The sequence below is a fragment of the Neoarius graeffei genome, chromosome 10, assembly GCF_027579695.1.
Source record: "Neoarius graeffei isolate fNeoGra1 chromosome 10, fNeoGra1.pri, whole genome shotgun sequence".
Classification (NCBI taxonomy): domain Eukaryota; kingdom Metazoa; phylum Chordata; class Actinopteri; order Siluriformes; family Ariidae; genus Neoarius; species Neoarius graeffei.
In genome coordinates this window covers 35,710,003-35,728,523 of record NC_083578.1, presented here as the reverse complement: position 1 = coordinate 35,728,523, position 18,521 = coordinate 35,710,003, and the positions used below count along the sequence as shown (strand labels likewise).

Below are 18,521 nucleotides of genomic sequence, written 5' to 3'. Positions count from 1 at the left end.
TAAACAACAAGGTTATTGGTTACCATAGCTTCAGGCTATGGTAGATGAGGCATTAAGTAGATGTGAAATTTGTGCTCAGAACAATGTCAGGAAGGAAATTACAACTCCATTAGGTCACATGCCAGTGCCAGAAGGACCATTTAAGTATTTAGTAATAGATTATGTGGACATGATCAAGAGAGCTCAGGGGAAAATGTACATGCTGGTAGTAACAGACAGGTTCAGCAGATGGGTAGAAGCTGTGCCATCAAAAGGTCAAGGTACTGAAACAGTAATTAAATTTTTGACTAGGGAAGTGATCCCTAAATTTGGCATTCCAACAGAAATAAATTCAGACAATGAATCAGCATTCATTCAAAAAGTGGTGAAGTCAGTGTTGCAGCATTTGAGAATTAAGCAGAGGCTAGGATGTGTGTACCATCCCCAGTCACAAGGACTGGTTAAAAGAATAAATGGAACTCTTAAATCCAAGCTGAATAAGATCTGTGCCAGTACCACACTGAACTGGGTGGATGCATTATCATTGGGACCTATGAGTTATCGCATGCAAGCAAACAGAAATGCACACCTAATCCCACATGAAATGCTTACTGGGTAACCTATGCAGTTCTGCATTTAAGAGCACCTTACAACGGCCCACCTCTTGAACAATTACAGATAGAACTGAGAGAATACATAAGGCAATTAACTCATCCCATTTCATCATCTCTAGCTGCTTTATCCTCTACAGGGTTGCAGGCAAGCTGGAGCCTATCCCAGCTGACTACGGGCGAAAGGCAGGGTACACCCTGGACAAGTCGCCAGGTCCTCACAGGGCTGACACATAGACACAGACAACCTTTCACACTCACATTCACACCTACGGTCAATTTAGAGTCACCAGTTAACCTAACCTGCATGTCTTTGGACTGTGGGGGAAACCAGAGCACCCGGAGGAAACCCACGCGGACACAGGGAGAACATGCAAACTCCACACAGAAAGGCCCTCGCCGGCCATGGGGCTCAAACCCGGACCTTCTTGCTGTGAGGCGACAGCACTAACCACTACACCACCGTGCCGCCAGGCAATTAACTATTATACATAAAACTATATATTCACAGGAACAAAGCAGAATACCAGTACTAGAGGTGGAACCAGAAAATCCAATTGTGTCTGGTGACAAAGTGTACCTCAGAGTGTTGAGAAGAAAATGGAATGAGCCAAGAAGGGAGGGTCCCTACATGGTGGTAAGAGTAACTCCAACAGCCATCCAGGTGCAGGGAAGCACTACATGGTATTATCTTAATCATTGTGCTAGAGTTCCAAGACAGGCCTTCCCAAGAGATCAGCCTGAAGATGAAGGAACACCTGAAGATACAGCAGGTGAAGCTAATGAGACTCCAGAGATAAAGGGCCATCTGGAGTTCTCCCCAGTGAACAATAAAAGGAAACACCCCACCCCACCCTAGAGAACCAGAATCAGAAGGACCATGTGAAGACCCAGATGAAGGTAACTCAGACACCAGAGAATTTGACATACAGTGGTGCTTGAAACTTTGTGAACCCTTTAGAATTTTCTATATTTCTGCATAAATATGACCGAAAACATCATCAGATTCTCACACAAGTCCTAAAAGTAGATAAAGAGAACCCAGTTAAACAAATGAGACAAGAATATTATATTTGGTAATTTATTTATTGAGGAAAATGATCCAATATTACATATCTGTGAGTGGCAAAAGTATGTGAACTTTTGCTTTCAGTATCTGGTGTGACCCCCTTGTGCAGCAATAACTGCAATGAAATGTTTCAGGTAACTGTTGATCAGTCCAGCACACTGGCTTGGAGGAATGTTAGCCCATTCCTCCACACAGAACAGCTTCAACTCTGGGATGTTGATGGGTTTCCTCACATGAACTGCTTGCTTCCGGTCCTTCCACAACATTTTTACTGGATTAAGGTCAGGACTTTGATTTGGCCATTCCAAAACATTAACTTTATTCTCCTTTAACCATTCTTTCATAGAATGACTTGTCTGCTTAGGGTCGTTGTCTTGCTGCATGACCCACCTTCTCTGGAGATTCAGTTCATGGACAGATGTCATGACATTTTCCTTTAGAATTTGCTGGTATAATTCAGAATTCATTGTTCCATCAATGATGGCAAGCCGTCCTGGCCCAGATGCAGCAAAACAGGCCCAAACCATGATATTACCACCACCATGTTTCACAGATGGGATAAGGTTTTTATGCTGGAATGCAGTGTTTTCCTTTCTCCAAATATACGCTTCTCATTTAAACCAAAAAGTTCTATTTTGGTCTCATCCATTCACAAAGCATTTTTTCCAATAGCCTTCTTGCTTGTTGATGTGATATTTAGCAAACTGCAGACGAGCAGCAATGTTCTTTTTGGAGAGCAGTGGCTTTCTCCTTGCAACCCTCCCATGCACACCATTGTTGTTCAGTGTTCTACTGATAGTGGACTCATGAACATTAGCCAATGTGAGAGAGGCCTTCAGTTGCTTAGAAGTTACCCTGGGGTCCTTTGTGACCTCGCTGATTATTACACGCCTTGCTCTTGGAGTGATCTTTGTTGGTCAACCACTCCTGGGGAGGGTTACAATGGTCTTGAATTTCCTCCATTTGTACACAATCCATCTGACTGTGGATTGGTGGAGTCCAAACTCTTTAGAGATGGCTTTATAACCTTTTCCATCCTGATGAGCATCAACAACACTTTTTCTGAGGTCCTCAGAAATCTCCTTTGTTCGTGCCATGATACACTTCCACAAACATGTGTTGTGAAGATCAGACTTTGATAGATCCCTGTTCTTTAAATAAAACAGGGTGCCCACTCACACCTGATTGTCATCCCATTGATTGAAAACAGCTGACTCTCTAATTTCACCTTCAAATTAACTGCTAATCCTAGAGGTTCACATACTTTTGCCACTCACAGATATGTAATATTAGATCATTTTCCTCAATAAATAAATGACCAAGTATAATATTTTTGTCTCATTTGTTTAACTGGGTTCTCTTTATCTACTTTTAGGACTTGTGTGAAAATCTGATGATGTTTTAAGTCATATTTAAGCAGAAATATAGAAAATTCTAAAGGGTTCACAAACTTTCAAGCACCACTGCAGGACCAGGTGAGCACAATAATATGCCTGGAAGGATGGATCACAGTGTGCCTGATCATGCTAGCGTGTCTGGCAATAGCACACATGGTACAGCTGGACCAACTACAACTACTCCAGATGAAGCCAGAGAAGAACCAGAGTTCTCCACAATTGATTTCCATTTGTTAGAGCATTACTTACTAATGCAGTGACAGGACAAATGATGGTGTTGCATTCCAATGATTCTCAGGATTTGGTTGAAGCTAGACCAATGTTCCCAATGGAGAACCCTAACTTTGAGAGTGATTGGCCAAATCTAAATCCTGTACCAGATCACATGAAAGATGATAGTTGTTGCAGTAGTAGTAACACTGAGAGTTCAAAGGAGTCAGCTATTGAGGTCAAAACTGAAACTGCACAACAGTAATAATTACCAGATTGAGTAATTGATCAATTATGCATTGTCTTAAATTATTTTAATTTGATTTAATAGTTATTTTCATTTCTAATCACTGTAATCAGCATATGTAAAGTGCAGAAGGTGATCTGCTGAACCCAGGAGCCAAGTGCATTATTGTGCTAAAAAGCAGGTAGAGTGGGAATTTTTTTGCCTCATAATATCAGGCTACAAAAAGACCTTTTTTTGCCCACTCCTGGGGAATGAGTGAACCTTTGTCATTCTGTGATTCTTTTATTTTTATTTTATTTTTGCTCAAATGATCTAAATCAGGGCGATTAGTGTGATGTTGAAGAAATCAATAATAAATAGTTGATCTTGTGAAATCTATTGAGTCAAATGTTTGATTTGGTTTATTTTGTGTACAACCCTGATTCCAAAAAAGTTGGGACAAAGTACAAATTGTAAATAAAAACAGAATGCAGTAATTTACAAATCTCAAAAACTGATATTGTATTCACACTAGAACATAGACAACATATCAAATGTCGAAAGTGAGACATTTTGAAATTTCATGCCAAATATTGGCTCATTTGAAATTTCATGACAGCAACACATCTCAAAGTTGGGACAGGGGCAATAAGAGGCTGGAAAAGTTAAAGATACAAAAAAGGAACAGCTGGAGGACCAAACTGCAACTCATTAGTTCAATTAGCAATAGGTCATTAACATGACTGGGTATAAAAAGAGCATCTTGGAGTGGCAGCGGCTCTCAGAAGTAAAGATGGGAAGAGGATCACCAATCCTCCTAATTCTGCGCCGACAAATAGTGGAGCAATATCAGAAAGGAGTTCGACAGTGTAAAATTGCAAAGAGTTTGAACATATCATCATCTACAGTGCAAAATATTATCAAAAGATTCAGAAAATCTGGAAGAATCTCTGTGCGTAAGGGTCAAGGCCGGAAAACCATACTAGGTGCCCGTGATCTTCGGGGCCTTAGACGGCACTGCATCATATACAGGCATGCTTCTGTATTGGAAATCACAAAATGGGCTCAGGAATATTTCCAGAGAACATTATCTGTGAACACAATTCACCGTGCCATCCGCCGTTGCCAGCTAAAACTCTATAGTTCAAAGAAGAAGCCGTATCTAAACATGATCCAGAAGCACAGACATCTTCTCTGGGCCAAGGCTCATTTAAAATGGACTGTGGCAAAGTGGAAAACTGTTCTGTGGTCAGACGAATCAAAATTTGAAGTTCTTTATGGTAATTAGGGACGCCATGTTATTCGGACTAAAGAAGAGAAGGACGACCCAAGTTGTTATCAGCACTCAGTTCAGAAGCTTGCATCTCTGATGGTATGGGGTTGCATTAGTGCGTGTGGCATGGGCAGCTTACACATCTGGAAAGACACCATCAATGCTGAAAGGTATATCCAGGTTCTAGAGTAACACATGCTCCCATCCAGATGACGTCTCTTTCAGGGAAGACCTTGCATTTTCCAACATGACAATGCCAAACCACATACTGCATCAATTACAGCATCATGGCTACATAGAAGAAGGGTCCGGGTACTGAACTGGCCAGCCTGCAGTCCAGATCTTTCACCCATAGAAAACATTTGGCGCATCATAAAACGGAAGATATGACAAAAAAGACCCAAGACAGTTGAGCAACTAGAATCCTACATTAGACAAGAATGGGTTAACATTCCTATCCCTAAACTTGAGCAACTTGTCTCCTCAGTCCCCAGACGTTTACAGACTGTTGTAAAGAGAAAAGGGGATGTCTCACAGTGGTAAACATGGCCTTGTCCCAACTTTTTTGAGATGTGTTGTTGTCATGAAATTTAAAATCACCTAATTTTTCTCTTTAAATGATACATTTTCTCAGTTTAAACATTTGATATGTCATCTATGTTCTTTTCTGAATAAAATATGGAATTTTGAAGCTTCCACATCATTGCATTCCGTTTTTATTTACAATTTGTACTTTGTCCCAACTTTTTTGGAATCGGGGTTGTATTAACTTTTTGTTATCTGAAGAATGTCTCAAATCATAGGAGGAACGTGCAAGTATGTGACCTACTCTTTGTTCAATAGGTTTACTAAGAATACCAAGCATGAACCTCAGCACTGTGGGAGAAAGAGCATTCAGTCACATTGCCCCCAAGCTCTGGAATTCACTTCTCCTTTACATCAGACCCTGTGAATCCATTGTGGACTTTAAACACCACCTAAAAACTCATCTCTTTAAGCTGGCATATTCACTGTGATGTGGTTTTACTACTTTGTAAAACTGATATTTCTGTTTATTTAATACTTTATTAATTGCATTGCATGTTTTTATTTGTGAAGTAACATTGGGTCTCTTTGAAAGGCGCTTTTAAATAAAATGTATTATTATTATACATGAAACAATCCTGATAGTTAAATGACAGATTATTCCTCAGTGGTCACACTAATATCTCATATCTAATTTTCTTAAATATTTATTGGCTTTTTTATACTATTTAATTGTTATATAATGATCTTATTTTTGTTTGATATAGTTGCAAATAGATATTGACTAATGTTATTTAGGTTTTCTTGAAATTTATGTCAAAAGTTTTTAATGTTTTGGAAATATTAATTTTGCATGGAAATATTTTCTAATAAATGGAGTATTTGAATAATTCATTGTTTTAATTATGCAATAAATTTGAATTAATTTAGGACTTGTTAATTTTACTATGATTAGATGATTGATTATACATGTAGCAAGTGTTCTAGATGGGTGGAGCACAGAAGCACGGCAGGCCAATACTGAGTTCTCAATAACTCTTTTATTGTCAGCTTTTCAGCTTCAACACATTTACTCATACACACGCCACACACACATGTGTTCTGGTTGGGAGAGCTCTCTTCCTCTGCTCTCTCTCTCCTTATATAGGGCGCGGTAGCTGGGAAGACACACAAACAGGTTAATTCACCTCAGGTGTAGTGATTCTGCCACTTACCTTCCCTGACTCCACCCTCCGGTCACAGACTGACACTTGACCACGCCCTCACTGCCACATAACCCCACCACCCAACTCAGGCCAGGCAGCCGACTCCCCCCCCCCCCCCCCCCGACGGGAGAGGAAGTCCGCCACGACCATCTGCGCCCCCGGCCTGTGGACCACCTTGAAGTTAAAGGGTTGGAGTGCCAGATACCAACGGGTGATCCGCGCGTTGGCATCCTTCATGCAGTGGAGCCACTGGAGGGGCGCGTGGTCCGAACAGAGGGTGAAAGGGCGTCCCAGCAGGTAGTAACGGAGGGTGAGGACCGCCCACTTGATGGCCAGGCACTCCTTCTCTATGGTGCTGTAGCGCCCCTCACTCATTGACAGCTTACGACTTATGTACAGCACTGGGCTATCCTCCCCCTCCTTCTCCTGGGACAAAACAGCCCCCAGCCCTCTGTCTGATGCGTCCGTCTGCAATATAAAAGGGAGAGAAAAGTCAGGGGAGTGTAACAGTGGCCCCCCACACAGTGCAGCTTTTACCTCAGAAAAAGCCCGCTGGCATTGCTCCGTCCACTGGACCAGATCTGGTGCCCCCTTTTTAGTGAGATCAGTCAGCGGGCTGGTGACGTCCGAATAATTAGGTATAAACCTACGATAATAGCCAGCCAGCCCCAGGAACTGTCTCACCCCCTTTTTGGTCTTGGGCCTCGGGCAGGCTGCAATCGCTGCTGTCTTGTTAATTTGGGGACGCACCTGCCCATTGCCCAAGTGGAAGCCCAGATACCGTACTTCCACCCGCCCAATTGCACACTTCTTCGGGTTGGCTGTGAGACCCGCCCGCCTCAGCGACCTAAGGACGGCCCTCAGGTGTTGTAGGTGCCACGGCCAGTCATTACTATAAATAATGATGTCGTCAAGGTACACGGCTGCATAGGTGGCGTGGGGACGGAGGACCCTATCCATCAGCCGCTGAAATGTAGCAGGCGCCCCAAACAGCCCAAAAGGAAGTGTGAAAAACTGGTGTAAGCCAAATGGTGTGGAAAAGGCCATTTTTTCTCGGGATAATGGAGTCAATGGGATCTGCCAATAACCCTTTGTCAAATCCAGTGTCGAGTAAAAGCGAGCTGTGCCTAGTCGATCGAGCAACTCATCAATACGAGGCATTGGGTATGCGTTGAATTTAGACACCGCGTTGACTTTTCTATAGTCTACACAGAACCAGACCGACCCATCGGCCTTGGGTACCAAGACCACCGGGCTGCTCCAGTCGCTGTGGGACTCCTCAACGATGCCCATTTCGAGCATGGCCTCGAGTTCTTCCCGAACCACTTTTTTCTTGTGTTCGGGTAGCCTGTAAGGGCAGCTATGCACTACCACCCCCAGGGGTGTCTCAATGTGGTGCTCTATGAGGTCGGTGCGGCCGGGCAGGGCCGAGAACACGTCCGAAAATTCGGTCTGCAACTGGGCAACCTCCGCGAGTTGGGTCAGGGAGAGGTGGTCTCCACAGGGGACTGGAGGGGTACGCGATGCCAATGCTCCCTTTTGAACCTCCGGCCCCAGCTCCGCCTTCTCCGGAACCACCGACACCAACGCCACGAGGACCTCCTCATTCCAGAGTTTGAGCAGATTGAGGTAGTAAATCTGTAGCACCCCACCCCTGTCCATTCACATCACCTCGTAGTCGACGTCCCCGACTCACCGTGTGACCTCAAAGGGTCCTTGCCACTTGGCAACCAATTTGGAGCTCGATGTGGGCAACAGTACGAGTACTTTATCTCCCGGTGTGAACTCCCTAAGGCACATACCCTTGTCGTACAGGCGGGTTTGCCGTTCTCGGGCCTGCCGCAAATTCTCCTGGGTTAGGTGTGTGAGTGTGTGGAGTTTTGTGCGCAGGTCCATAACATATTGAATTTCATTTTTACTTGGTGAAGGTCCCTCCTCCCAATTTTCTCGCAGCACATCTAAAATGCCGCACGGCTTACGCCCATATAACAATTCGAACGGGGAGAACCCCGTGGAGGCTTGGGGGACCTCTCACACTGAAAACAACAAGGGTTCGAGCCATTTATCCCAATTATGTGCATCCTCGCTTATGAATTTCCTAATTATATTTTTGAGGGTGCGATTGAATCGTTCGACTAAACCGTCCGTTTGTGGGTGATAAGCGCTGGTGTGGATCGGCTTAATACCTAATAACCCATAAAGTTTGTTCAGTGTTCGTGACATAAACGAGGTGCCTTGATCAGTCAGAATCTCTTTCGGGATTCCAACTCAGGAGATAACGCGGAAGAGCGCTTCTGCAATACTGCATGCTGAGATATTGCGAAGAGGCACTGCTTCCGGGTATCGTGTTGCATAGTCCACTAGAACTAATATAAAGCGGTACCCTCGTGCTGACTGATCTAATGGCCCGACGAGATCCATCCCAATTCTCTCGAACGGGGTCTCGATTAATGGTAGAGGGCGCAAAAGTGCTTTTGGAATGGCCGCTGGATTTACTAACTGGCATTCGCGGCATACCATACACCACCTACGGACATCGCCGTGAATCCCTGGCCAATAGAACCGGGCGATTATTCGGGCTAGTGTTTTATCCCGTCCTAAGTGTCCAGCCATGGGATTAAAGTGAGCCGCCTGGAATACCAATTCCCGGCGGCTTTTTGGAATCAAGAGCTGCATGATTTGTTCTTTAGTCTGAGTGTCCTGCGTCACTCGGTATAATCTATCCTTAATAATAGAAAAATAGGGGAAGGACGGGGTGGCGTTTGGCTGGAGCATTTGACCATCGATTACTCTCACTTGGTCAAATGCATGTCGCAGAGTCTTGTCTCGCGACTGCTCTAACGGGAAATCCGTGAGGGATTCCCCGAGAGAGGGAGGAGGAGCCGGAGGCTCCTCACTCTGACGCGGAGATGACGTAGATGGCTCTGTGACAGCTGCTCCCGCCAAAGCGACACCGGGACCTCCCCTTGCTAAACTACAACAGGACCCACTCTTTACTAAATGACTCATTAACTCCCCGAATCCCGGCCAATCAGTCCCCAAAATTATAGAGTGGGTGAGGCGAGGATTAACTGCCGCCTTTACTCTAAATTTTTTCCCTCTGAAAAAAATGTGGACTGACACTAAAGGGTAGCTGTGAACATCCCCGTGCACACACAACACCTTCACCAATTGTGCTCCCCCCAATGCCTCGTCTTGCACCAGGCTTTGGTGAATTGAGGTCTGATTACAACCAGAGTCCACTAACACCTGATACGTATCCCCTTGGATACTCACCGGTATGCGATACGCTCCGGCCCGATCGAGGGCGGCTCCTGGCACGTCAGGGATCCGGACCACCGTGCCCACCTCCATCGCCGAGCACTGATGCTGGAGGTGCCCCAGCTCCCCGCAGCGCCAGCACACCGGCCCAGGCTCTCTCTCTGCACCAGTGTTCCGGATATCACTCACCTGAGGGGGGGAAGACACAGACACGGAAGTAGGAAATGGTAGGACACCATGGGTGCGGCGGGCCAGCTGGGGTGGAGCCAGCCCCCTCCTCCGCGGTGGGGGAATGGGGTGAGGGAGAGGAACAGAAGGGGAGAGAGAGGGAGAGGGGAGAAGGGGAGACATGCTGTCCTGCCATTGGAACAGCCGCCATATGGTCCTCCGCCAGCTCAATGGCCTGATCTAGCGACGCCGGGCAATGGCACTGGACCCACTCCACGGTTCCCTCTGGAAGTCGAGCGACGAACTGCTCCAGTGCCACCAGATCGATGATCTCTGCGTCGTGGTTGTCGGCCCTCAACCACCGGCGGCAGGCATCCCGGAGTTGCTGGCCAAACGCGAATGGCCTGCCGACCTCCTCCAGGCGCAGCGCGAGGAAGCGCTGCTGCTGCTGCTCCGGAGTGCGACCCACGCGCTGGAGGACGGCCCTGCGGAGGTCCACGTAGACCAGCCGGCTGTCGGCGGGGAGCTGTAGCACGGCCAGCTGCGCCTCACCCGTGAGCAGGGGGAGGAGTCGAGCCGCGAGCTGTTCCACCGGCCAACCCCACGCCTCTGCTGCCTGCTCAAAGAGAGCGAGGAAGGCCTCGGGGTCGTTGTGCGGGCCCATCTTTGTCAGGGTAAGGTGGGAAGGGCCCGCGGCGGTGGAGGTGGTGGACCCCGTTGACGCGAGTAGGTGCTGGAACGCCCAGCTATCTTCCTGCTGCGCCAGCACCAGGGCCTCGAACCTTTGCTCCTGTTCTTCCCGGAGGGCAACCAGCGCCTAGTGCTGGCTCTGTTGAGCCGTGGTGAGGGCATGGACCAGGTCCTTGAAGGGGGAGGACTCCATGGGGCTGTTCTCTCCTGCACTCCGGTCCCAGGTTTTGGCACCACTGTAGCAAGTGTTCTACGTGGGTGGAGCACAGAAGCACGGCAGGCCAGTACTGAGTTCTCAATAACTCTTTTATCGTCAGCTTTTCAGCTTCGACATGTTTACTCATACACATGCCACACACACACGTGTTCTGGTCGGGAGAGCTCTCTTCCTCTGCTCTCTCTCTCTTTATATAGGGTGTGGTAGCTGGGAAGACACACAAACAGGTTAATTCACCTCAGGTGTAGTGACTCCGCCCTCCAGTCACAGACCGACGCTTGACCACGCCCCCACTGCCACAATACACAATTCGTAACTATAGTTATGGATTGGTATCAATCTGTTTCTAAATAGTTAATTTGTAATATCTACATGTAACTCTGTTCCATCCATTAATTGCACAATTAGTTTCATTTCATTTTTCATTCTGTGCAATAGAATGTATTTGTTTATTTGTTTGTTTGTTTGTTTTTTAAATTGCTGATCTGGAACATCATATGAGGGTTCACATGCCTCCGGGCAACAGGAAATGACTTTACTTTTATGGATCCTGACCCACATGCTGTCTCCATCTCTGTGTAAACCAGAATTGTTCTGTCATATTGTAATGTACACTCTGTTTCCTTCTCTGTTATGCACGTATTGTCTATGTATTATGGAATAATAATAATAATAATAATAAAAATAAATCTGCAGTAATCTTCCTGAATGCACCCATGATGATAAAAGGTACTGAATACTGTACATTATGATTAAAACACAAACACCCCCACAAAAATCAACCATTCACACATGCGTGTATAAATAACATGTCCAGTTTTTTTTCCCTCAACAATTAGATGAATAACATGTCCAGTTTTATGTAGCTTCCTAGACAGAGATATGATTGTACCGATCCGATGTGCATGGTAACATGGTGACCAGATCGCCCTCCACTGAGCGCTATATAAAATCTGGAGAGCTCATAGGCTCATTAGAGTGAAGCCAGCTGGCCGCCATCTTACCACTTCCATTGTGGAGCGGAACTGTCATTTAGACTACTGGAAGCTACACAAAATTGGATAAGTTATTTATGTAGTTGGTGAGAAAAATTAGAAGAAAAATGCCTACATATGCAGCAGTGAATTGTACAAATTGTCAGCTCAAAGGTTGTGGACGGACATTTCACCTGTGAGTGTATATCACTGGCTACAATTATTGACAGTCCATAATTAGAATAGAATGCCTTTATTGTCACTGCACAAATGTACAACAAAATGTAGTAGAACAAAACCGCTGCGTAAGTGTGCACTGCCACTCTTGGGCACTTCAGCCCAAGGCCATCCCATGTTAACCTAACTGCATGTCTTTGGACTGTAGGGGAAACCGGAGCACCCAGAGGAAACCCACACAGGCATGGGGAGAATATGAAAACTCCCCACAGAAAGGCCCCCGTCAGCCGCTGGGCTCAAACCCAGAACCTTCTTGCTGTGAGGCAACAGTGTTAACCACTTAAACCACCATGCCACCCAGATTTACCAATAAAAAACAATTTTAGAAAGGTGAGCTTCAGTTACAACAATTATTATTGGTTGATTAATCAACCAGAAGACCCCCTCGCCCTTTCATCTTGGCATCTGATGACACAGCTCATTACCTGAGATGGAATTTTTTTAGCATGTTCAGCAATTTGAGGAAAACCCGGATGTTATCATTACAGATAAGCATGGTGGAAAGATCATGGACATGTTTTTACTTCTCAAAAATTCACTGATATGTCATGATATCCTTGTCAAAACCTACTTTGTTTCTTCCTTTTTCATTTGACAATCGCTATTTTGTATCTAAATGCGTGTTTGAGAAGTCACGTGAGGTGTCAATAATAGTGATCACTTTCACCGGTGTCCACCATTATTGACGCCTGTGGAATTAAGTGACATTTACAACTGTTATGGATCGATCTTTGTGTGACATTGTTGAAGTAGATGAAGTACTACTTTAAAAAAAATAAAAGTGCTGTGATCTCATCTCTCATCTCATTATCTCTAGCCGCTTTATCCTTCTACAGGGTCGCAGGCAAGCTGGAGCCTATCCCAGCTGACTACGGGCGAAAGGCGGGGTACACCCTGGACAAGTCGCCAGGTCATCACAGGGCTGACACATAGACACAGACAACCATTCACACTCACATTCACACCTACGGTCAATTTAGAGTCACCAGTTAACCTAACCTGCATGTCTTTGGACTGTGGGGGAAACCGGAGCACCCGGAGGAAACCCACGTGGACACAGGGAGAACATGCAAACTCCACACAGAAAGGCTCTCGCCGGCCACGGGCTCGAACCCGGACCTTCTTGCTGTGAGGCGACAGCGCTAACCACTACACCACCGTGCCGCCCACAAGTGCTGTGATATTATAATAATTTTTTTCTGATTCATAACAGAATTGCATGCTTATAGAGTATTTGGAATCCTATTGCAATAAATAGAATTAGACCAGAACTAAATTCTTAGCATATAAAAAAAATTAAATGCTTGAAATATTCAGATTTTTTTTTTCTCATTCAGAATTTTTTTTTCAGTTTGTTGTAAATATCTACCATGTATTACAATATCAGTAGACATTTTATATTTTGGTTCAAGGAAAGACATGCAACCTTTGACCTGGATTTTCATGTGGTTACAATGTCAATTGCCTGTTGACATTTATTGGTAAACTACAAAACTAGAAATTAATACAAACAACAACAAATATTGATTAACAGAATGTGATCTACAAAAATACTTAGAAAGTGGGTAGAAAGTGGAAAAAAAAGATTTTCTGACACAGGTTAAACATTATCAGTTAATTTGTTTACAAACATTAGAATTACTTCCTCACTTATGTAAGCACCGACATTGATATATTTATATAAAGGATATTTTGTACTAAATATAAGTCTATGTGAAATAAATTTTAAATAAAAACTGTTTTTGTTAACTTAATACCACATACCGATTATTATTATTATTTTTTAAATAAATAATCATCTGGATGTTGATAATTGTGGAACGGTGTCGATAATTGTGGACAAAAGTGTCGATAATTGTGGAACGGTGTCATGTGATCTGATACACTAAGTAACTGAGAATCAACTCGTTTTGTTTTTGTTTCCCAGAGGAAGTTTGAGTAATTATTCATGCACAATTTATGTTTTGAAAGTCTTTTCTACTTCTGCAATGGCCAAAAGATGGTTAAGGTGTCGATAATTGTAGCCGCTGCTGCTCTCTCTCTCTCTCTCTCTCTCTCTCTCTATATATATATATATATATATATAAATAAAAGGGGCAGCACGGTGGTGTAGTGGTTAGCTCTGTCGCCTCACAGCAAGAAGGTCCGGGTTAGAGCCCGGTGGCCGGCGAGGGCCTTTCTGTGCGGAGTTTGCATGTTCTCCCCATGTCCGTGTGGGTTTCCTCCGGGTGCTCCAGTTTCCCCCACAGTCCAAAGACATGCAGGTTAGGTTAACTGGTGACTCTAAATTGACCGTAGGTGTGAATGTGAGTGTGAATGGTTGTCTGTGTCTATGGCTACATCCACACAACAACGGCAACGAGATTTTATTTTAAAAAAATATCGTGTCCACATGGGCAACGGATCAGTAAAATATCAGGTACATATGGCGACGCAACACTTGCTGAAAACGATGCAATACATATGCCACACCTCTACGTGCGCTGTAAGACGGTCCCATCGGAGACACCAGAACAATAGAAGAAGTAGGACGCATGCACATAAACCCCTTCTTCTACCCGGCGTGAAGTACTCACAGGAACAAACACACAACAACAACAAGAAGATGGCTGCGACTACGCGAGGAAATCGTGCCTTCTGTGTGTACAAATTAGTTTTATTAGTGTGCATAGTTTTATATAACTTAATTTTCTTATTGTGTGTGAACATTTTGAAAAGCAGTCTTATCCAATAAAAAAAAGAAATTCAAGAAATGGTTCAGTTACTTGTTTATTTAAAAGAAAAGCTGTATACAAAAGTGAATGCAATGCAGTGGTTCATACAAAACAGCGAGAGTGCTGCTTGTTCTAGTCGTGGTTGTGACGTCATCGTAAACAAATCCGTTCTACTCATCCAGACGACTTCGCAACGGCGCCGTTGCCAGATTTTTCCACTCTGGAACCCGTTCTCAAAAAATATCGTTTTGGGGCACCCAAAATGCCGGTGCCGTGTGGATGCCAGACCGAAACGATAAACAATTTGATCAGATTCACCTGAATCCGTTGCCGTGTGGACAGGGCCTAAGTGTCAGCCCTGTGATGACCTGGCGACTTGTCCAGGGTGTACCCTGCCTTTCGCCCGTAGTCAGCTGGGATAGGCTCCAGCTTGCCTGCGACCCTGTAGAACAGGATAAAGCGGCTACAGAAAATGAGATGAGATGATATATAAAAGGTAGAATAAATATTGGTATGCAGCCCTAACTGACAGTTGAGAAGACTACCCCATGTTGACAAGTTGAAATTGCAAGTGAGCTGCAGCTCTGTCTCCAACGCAAGAGAACATTGTCGAGGTCGAAAATGACGTCATTCTGGCCTATGAATAACAAAGTAACTCGACTGCAGGGTCAATTCATAGATACTATCCTGCCAAGCATTATCTGCTTAAGTTTAAGAGAGACATTTGTGTGGACTGTTCATGGTGTGAGACGGACCCAGAAACAATAATGCACCGGTTCTGGCAATGCCCCTTTACCATCACATTCTAGACAGAAATAACCCGGTACATTACAGCCAAGCTTGACTCTGATTTTTCTCTGTGTTGGAAATATGTACTGTTTGATTTCCATAACAACAAAAGCAAAAAACAGAAAGAGTTATATATAATAAATGTGTTGGTCATTTTAGGAAAATACCATGTTCATAAAGACAAGTTCAGTTATTCAAAACCTTCATTTATAGCCTTCGAAAAGGAAACTGAACAGTATTTCAAAATCATCTCTGACTCTAAAAACAAGGAAGCTGCTAAAACTTTTCATTTGTACTCATTATTTAATGTCTTTATTTGAAAACTCCCCCTGGCTCTTGGTTTGTCTGTGTATTAATAACTGTATTTGTATTTTGTTGCTGTTATTTTCAATAAAGATTTTTTAAAAATCGACTACAGGATTTGGCTTTCCCTGGTCGGAGACTGAGAATCAAAAGTTACGACTTTGGCGCGTGCGCGTTTGCACCTTCGTTGGTATGGAGACAAACAATGCAGCTAAGCCGCAAAGCATGATGGTTTGAAATAAAATGCAGGAGTAAATACCACAGAGAATGCACGATGGCCGACCAATAGGTGAATCGTACCGGTAAGCGTCAGGCAACAACACAGAAGAAGTGTACAAAGAGTCAGAAACACACCCACCTCACTTTCAGTGGAATCCAGAATAGCGGGAGTTCATCATAAACTGTTTTCTCATTGAGCAGATTCAGCAATATCAGGTAAATACATACTTCAAATTGCTATTTATTCAGAATCTCACGAAAAACTGTTTTACTTTACGTGTATGTGAAATAATTCATGTTAGCTAAGCAAGACGAGTTAATATGTAGGTTCTGTCTTTAGTTAACGAGGCATCTTGTTCTTGTCTTATTTTAAACATCACGGTGTTTAAAAGAGCAATGCTACCAGTCATGCTAGCTAACTATAATTGCAGACTGTGTCTTAAATAAAGCAGACAACTCTGCATTTAACCTAATTAGAGAATCCGAATCCCTTTATTGTCCTTGCACAGAGTACAACGAATTTGGTTAGCAGTCTGGTGCACTGACCCAACAAAACAAGAAGTAGCAAGAGCAAAAAAAAAAAAACTATTTATATAAAATAGACACGTGCAAGGAAGAAATTGTACATCATGAATAGGCAACTGAGAATTGTATAGTACGGTTATTAGCAGCTGATATGTTGCCTAAAGTTGTTTGACTCCGCCTCGCAACTTGATGGGTAGTGGTGGTTGCTTCTTTAGCCTAGCGAGTATTCGAGACCAACAACCACGCTTTTGTTTCCTGTCTCCTCCGCCGCTTGCCGGGGCCAACGACAATCCACGGAAAGCCCGGTATATTGTGTGAGTGCAAAAAGTCGCTCGTAACTGCCTAGTTGCACGGTCATCTGAAAAACAGCAGATCTTGGCGACTGAATTTAGCAAAGACGCACAGACATGTGAACAGAAACGCATGTTAAAGGCACTGAAAAGGAGAGCCACGAGCAACTGTCTGAGTGCGCCGCAGTCATCTTGGTCTCATCTTAGCAAAAATGCTAGTGATTTTAGATCGCTAGATTTAGCTATTACATTATAAGTTGCCCAACTATAATTCAAATTAGGATCTTCGTGTTTTAATACTTTGCTGTGTAAGGATAATGGGAGTAAATTGGCAGTACACCCTAGCAACACCCGACTGAAATGTATGCTGAGGTTGTTATGCAAGAAAATGATGGAAGAAAGGCTGGACGTGATCTCGTATTATGTAACCTGCTTTTGTACGGTGGCCAGTGGCTGTACTGGAAGGGTACTTTACACCACTAAACTACAAAAACGGCAGCAAAATGTGCAAATTACCAGTAATGTATGGTACACCAAGTTGTGGCGTGCATCGTCCTGTTGAAGATCGCTGAAAAGACGCTCCTGTATGAGGAAAGACTCGGGCATGTGATCGCTATTCTGCATAAATCATTATAGTGATTGAGGAAATTAATGATTACAATGAGAGGGGTTTGGGTCTGTTCTAAATGGATTTTTTTTTTTTTAATTTATCTCTTGTGGTTGCAGAACAGTCATGTCTGACAGGAAGGCAGTAATAAAAAATGCAGACATGCCCGAGGAGATGCAGCAGGACGCAGTTGAGTGTGCTACACAGGCTCTAGAGAAGTACAACATTGAGAAGGATATTGCTGCCTATATTAAAAAGGTAAGTCTCTGGTCTGAATATCAAACCAAGCTGTTCATTCTCAGAATGAAGTGTTAAACCAGGAGTACTGTGCTGAAAATGTGCCTGTCAAATACTGGTTGGCCAGAGCTTAAGCACTTTTTGATACTAGAGTATAAAGTCAGCTTACATGATGTTCTCTTGTCTGTCCCTCAAGGAGTTTGACAAAAAATATAACCCAACTTGGCACTGCATTGTGGGAAGGAACTTCGGCAGTTACGTGACCCACGAGACCAAGCACTTCATCTATTTCTACCTGGGTCAAGTGGCCATTCTGCTGTTCAAGTCTGGCTGAGACCGAGCTTAGCCTCATCACATGACCATTTAGTTACTGACTGACTACAGAAAGGCTGAGCATTCCTGTTCTGGGACTTTTTTTTTTTTTTAAATCATGTACAATGGAAAAAGATGAGTAAGGCACAGGTATTTATTTTTTTCTATACACCGGTTGAACACTTGTCACTTCAATGTTTTAATTAAAACGAAATGGTTTGTCCCACTGGCTGGGTGTAAGGAGTAAATTTATTTAAGACGATGAAAAGTTAAGCCTGAAAATCTCATCTCATTATCTCTAGCTGCTTTATCCTGTTCTACAGGGTCGCAGGCGAGCTGGAGCCTATCCTAGCTGACTACGGGCGAAAGGCGGGGTACACCCTGGACAAGTTGCCAGGTCATCACAGGGCTGACGCATAGACACAGACAACCATTCACACTCATTTCACACCTATGGTCAATTTAGAGTCACCAGTTAACCTA

The 18,521-nt window shown here is 44.0% G+C and overlaps 2 protein-coding genes across 2 annotated transcripts; one reads left to right on the top strand and one right to left on the bottom strand.

Moving 5' to 3' along the window:
- Positions 1 to 6,717: 6,717 nt before the first annotated feature.
- LOC132892491 (zinc finger and SCAN domain-containing protein 12-like) lies at positions 6,718 to 11,003 on the bottom strand. Its single transcript, XM_060930783.1, has 2 exons — positions 9,772 to 11,003; positions 6,718 to 6,963 (listed from the first exon to the last, which is right to left on the bottom strand). The coding sequence occupies exon 1, from the start codon at positions 10,586 to 10,588 to the stop codon at positions 9,938 to 9,940; it is 651 nt and encodes a 216-aa protein (XP_060786766.1). The 5' UTR covers positions 10,589 to 11,003; the 3' UTR covers positions 6,718 to 6,963; positions 9,772 to 9,937.
- A 5,170-nt stretch (positions 11,004 to 16,173) lies between these two features.
- dynll1 (dynein, light chain, LC8-type 1) lies at positions 16,174 to 18,267 on the top strand. The gene is made up of 3 exons (XM_060931740.1): positions 16,174 to 16,283; positions 17,609 to 17,747; positions 17,923 to 18,267. The coding sequence occupies exons 2-3, from the start codon at positions 17,616 to 17,618 to the stop codon at positions 18,058 to 18,060; spliced, it is 270 nt and encodes an 89-aa protein (XP_060787723.1). The 5' UTR covers positions 16,174 to 16,283; positions 17,609 to 17,615; the 3' UTR covers positions 18,061 to 18,267.
- The last annotated feature ends 254 nt before the right edge of the window (positions 18,268 to 18,521 follow it).

What these genes read in the sequence shown, in the direction of transcription:
- LOC132892491 (XM_060930783.1), bottom strand. Translation starts at nt 10,588, where the DNA reads ATGGGCCCGCACAACGACCCCGAGGCCTTCCTCGCTCTCTTTGAGCAG.
- dynll1 (XM_060931740.1), top strand. Translation starts at nt 17,616, where the DNA reads ATGTCTGACAGGAAGGCAGTAATAAAAAATGCAGACATGCCCGAGGAG. An exon ending in TTGCTGCCTATATTAAAAAG is followed by an intron (nt 17,748 to 17,922) that starts GTAAGTCTCTGG and finishes CTGTCCCTCAAG; the next exon opens with GAGTTTGACAAAAAATATAA.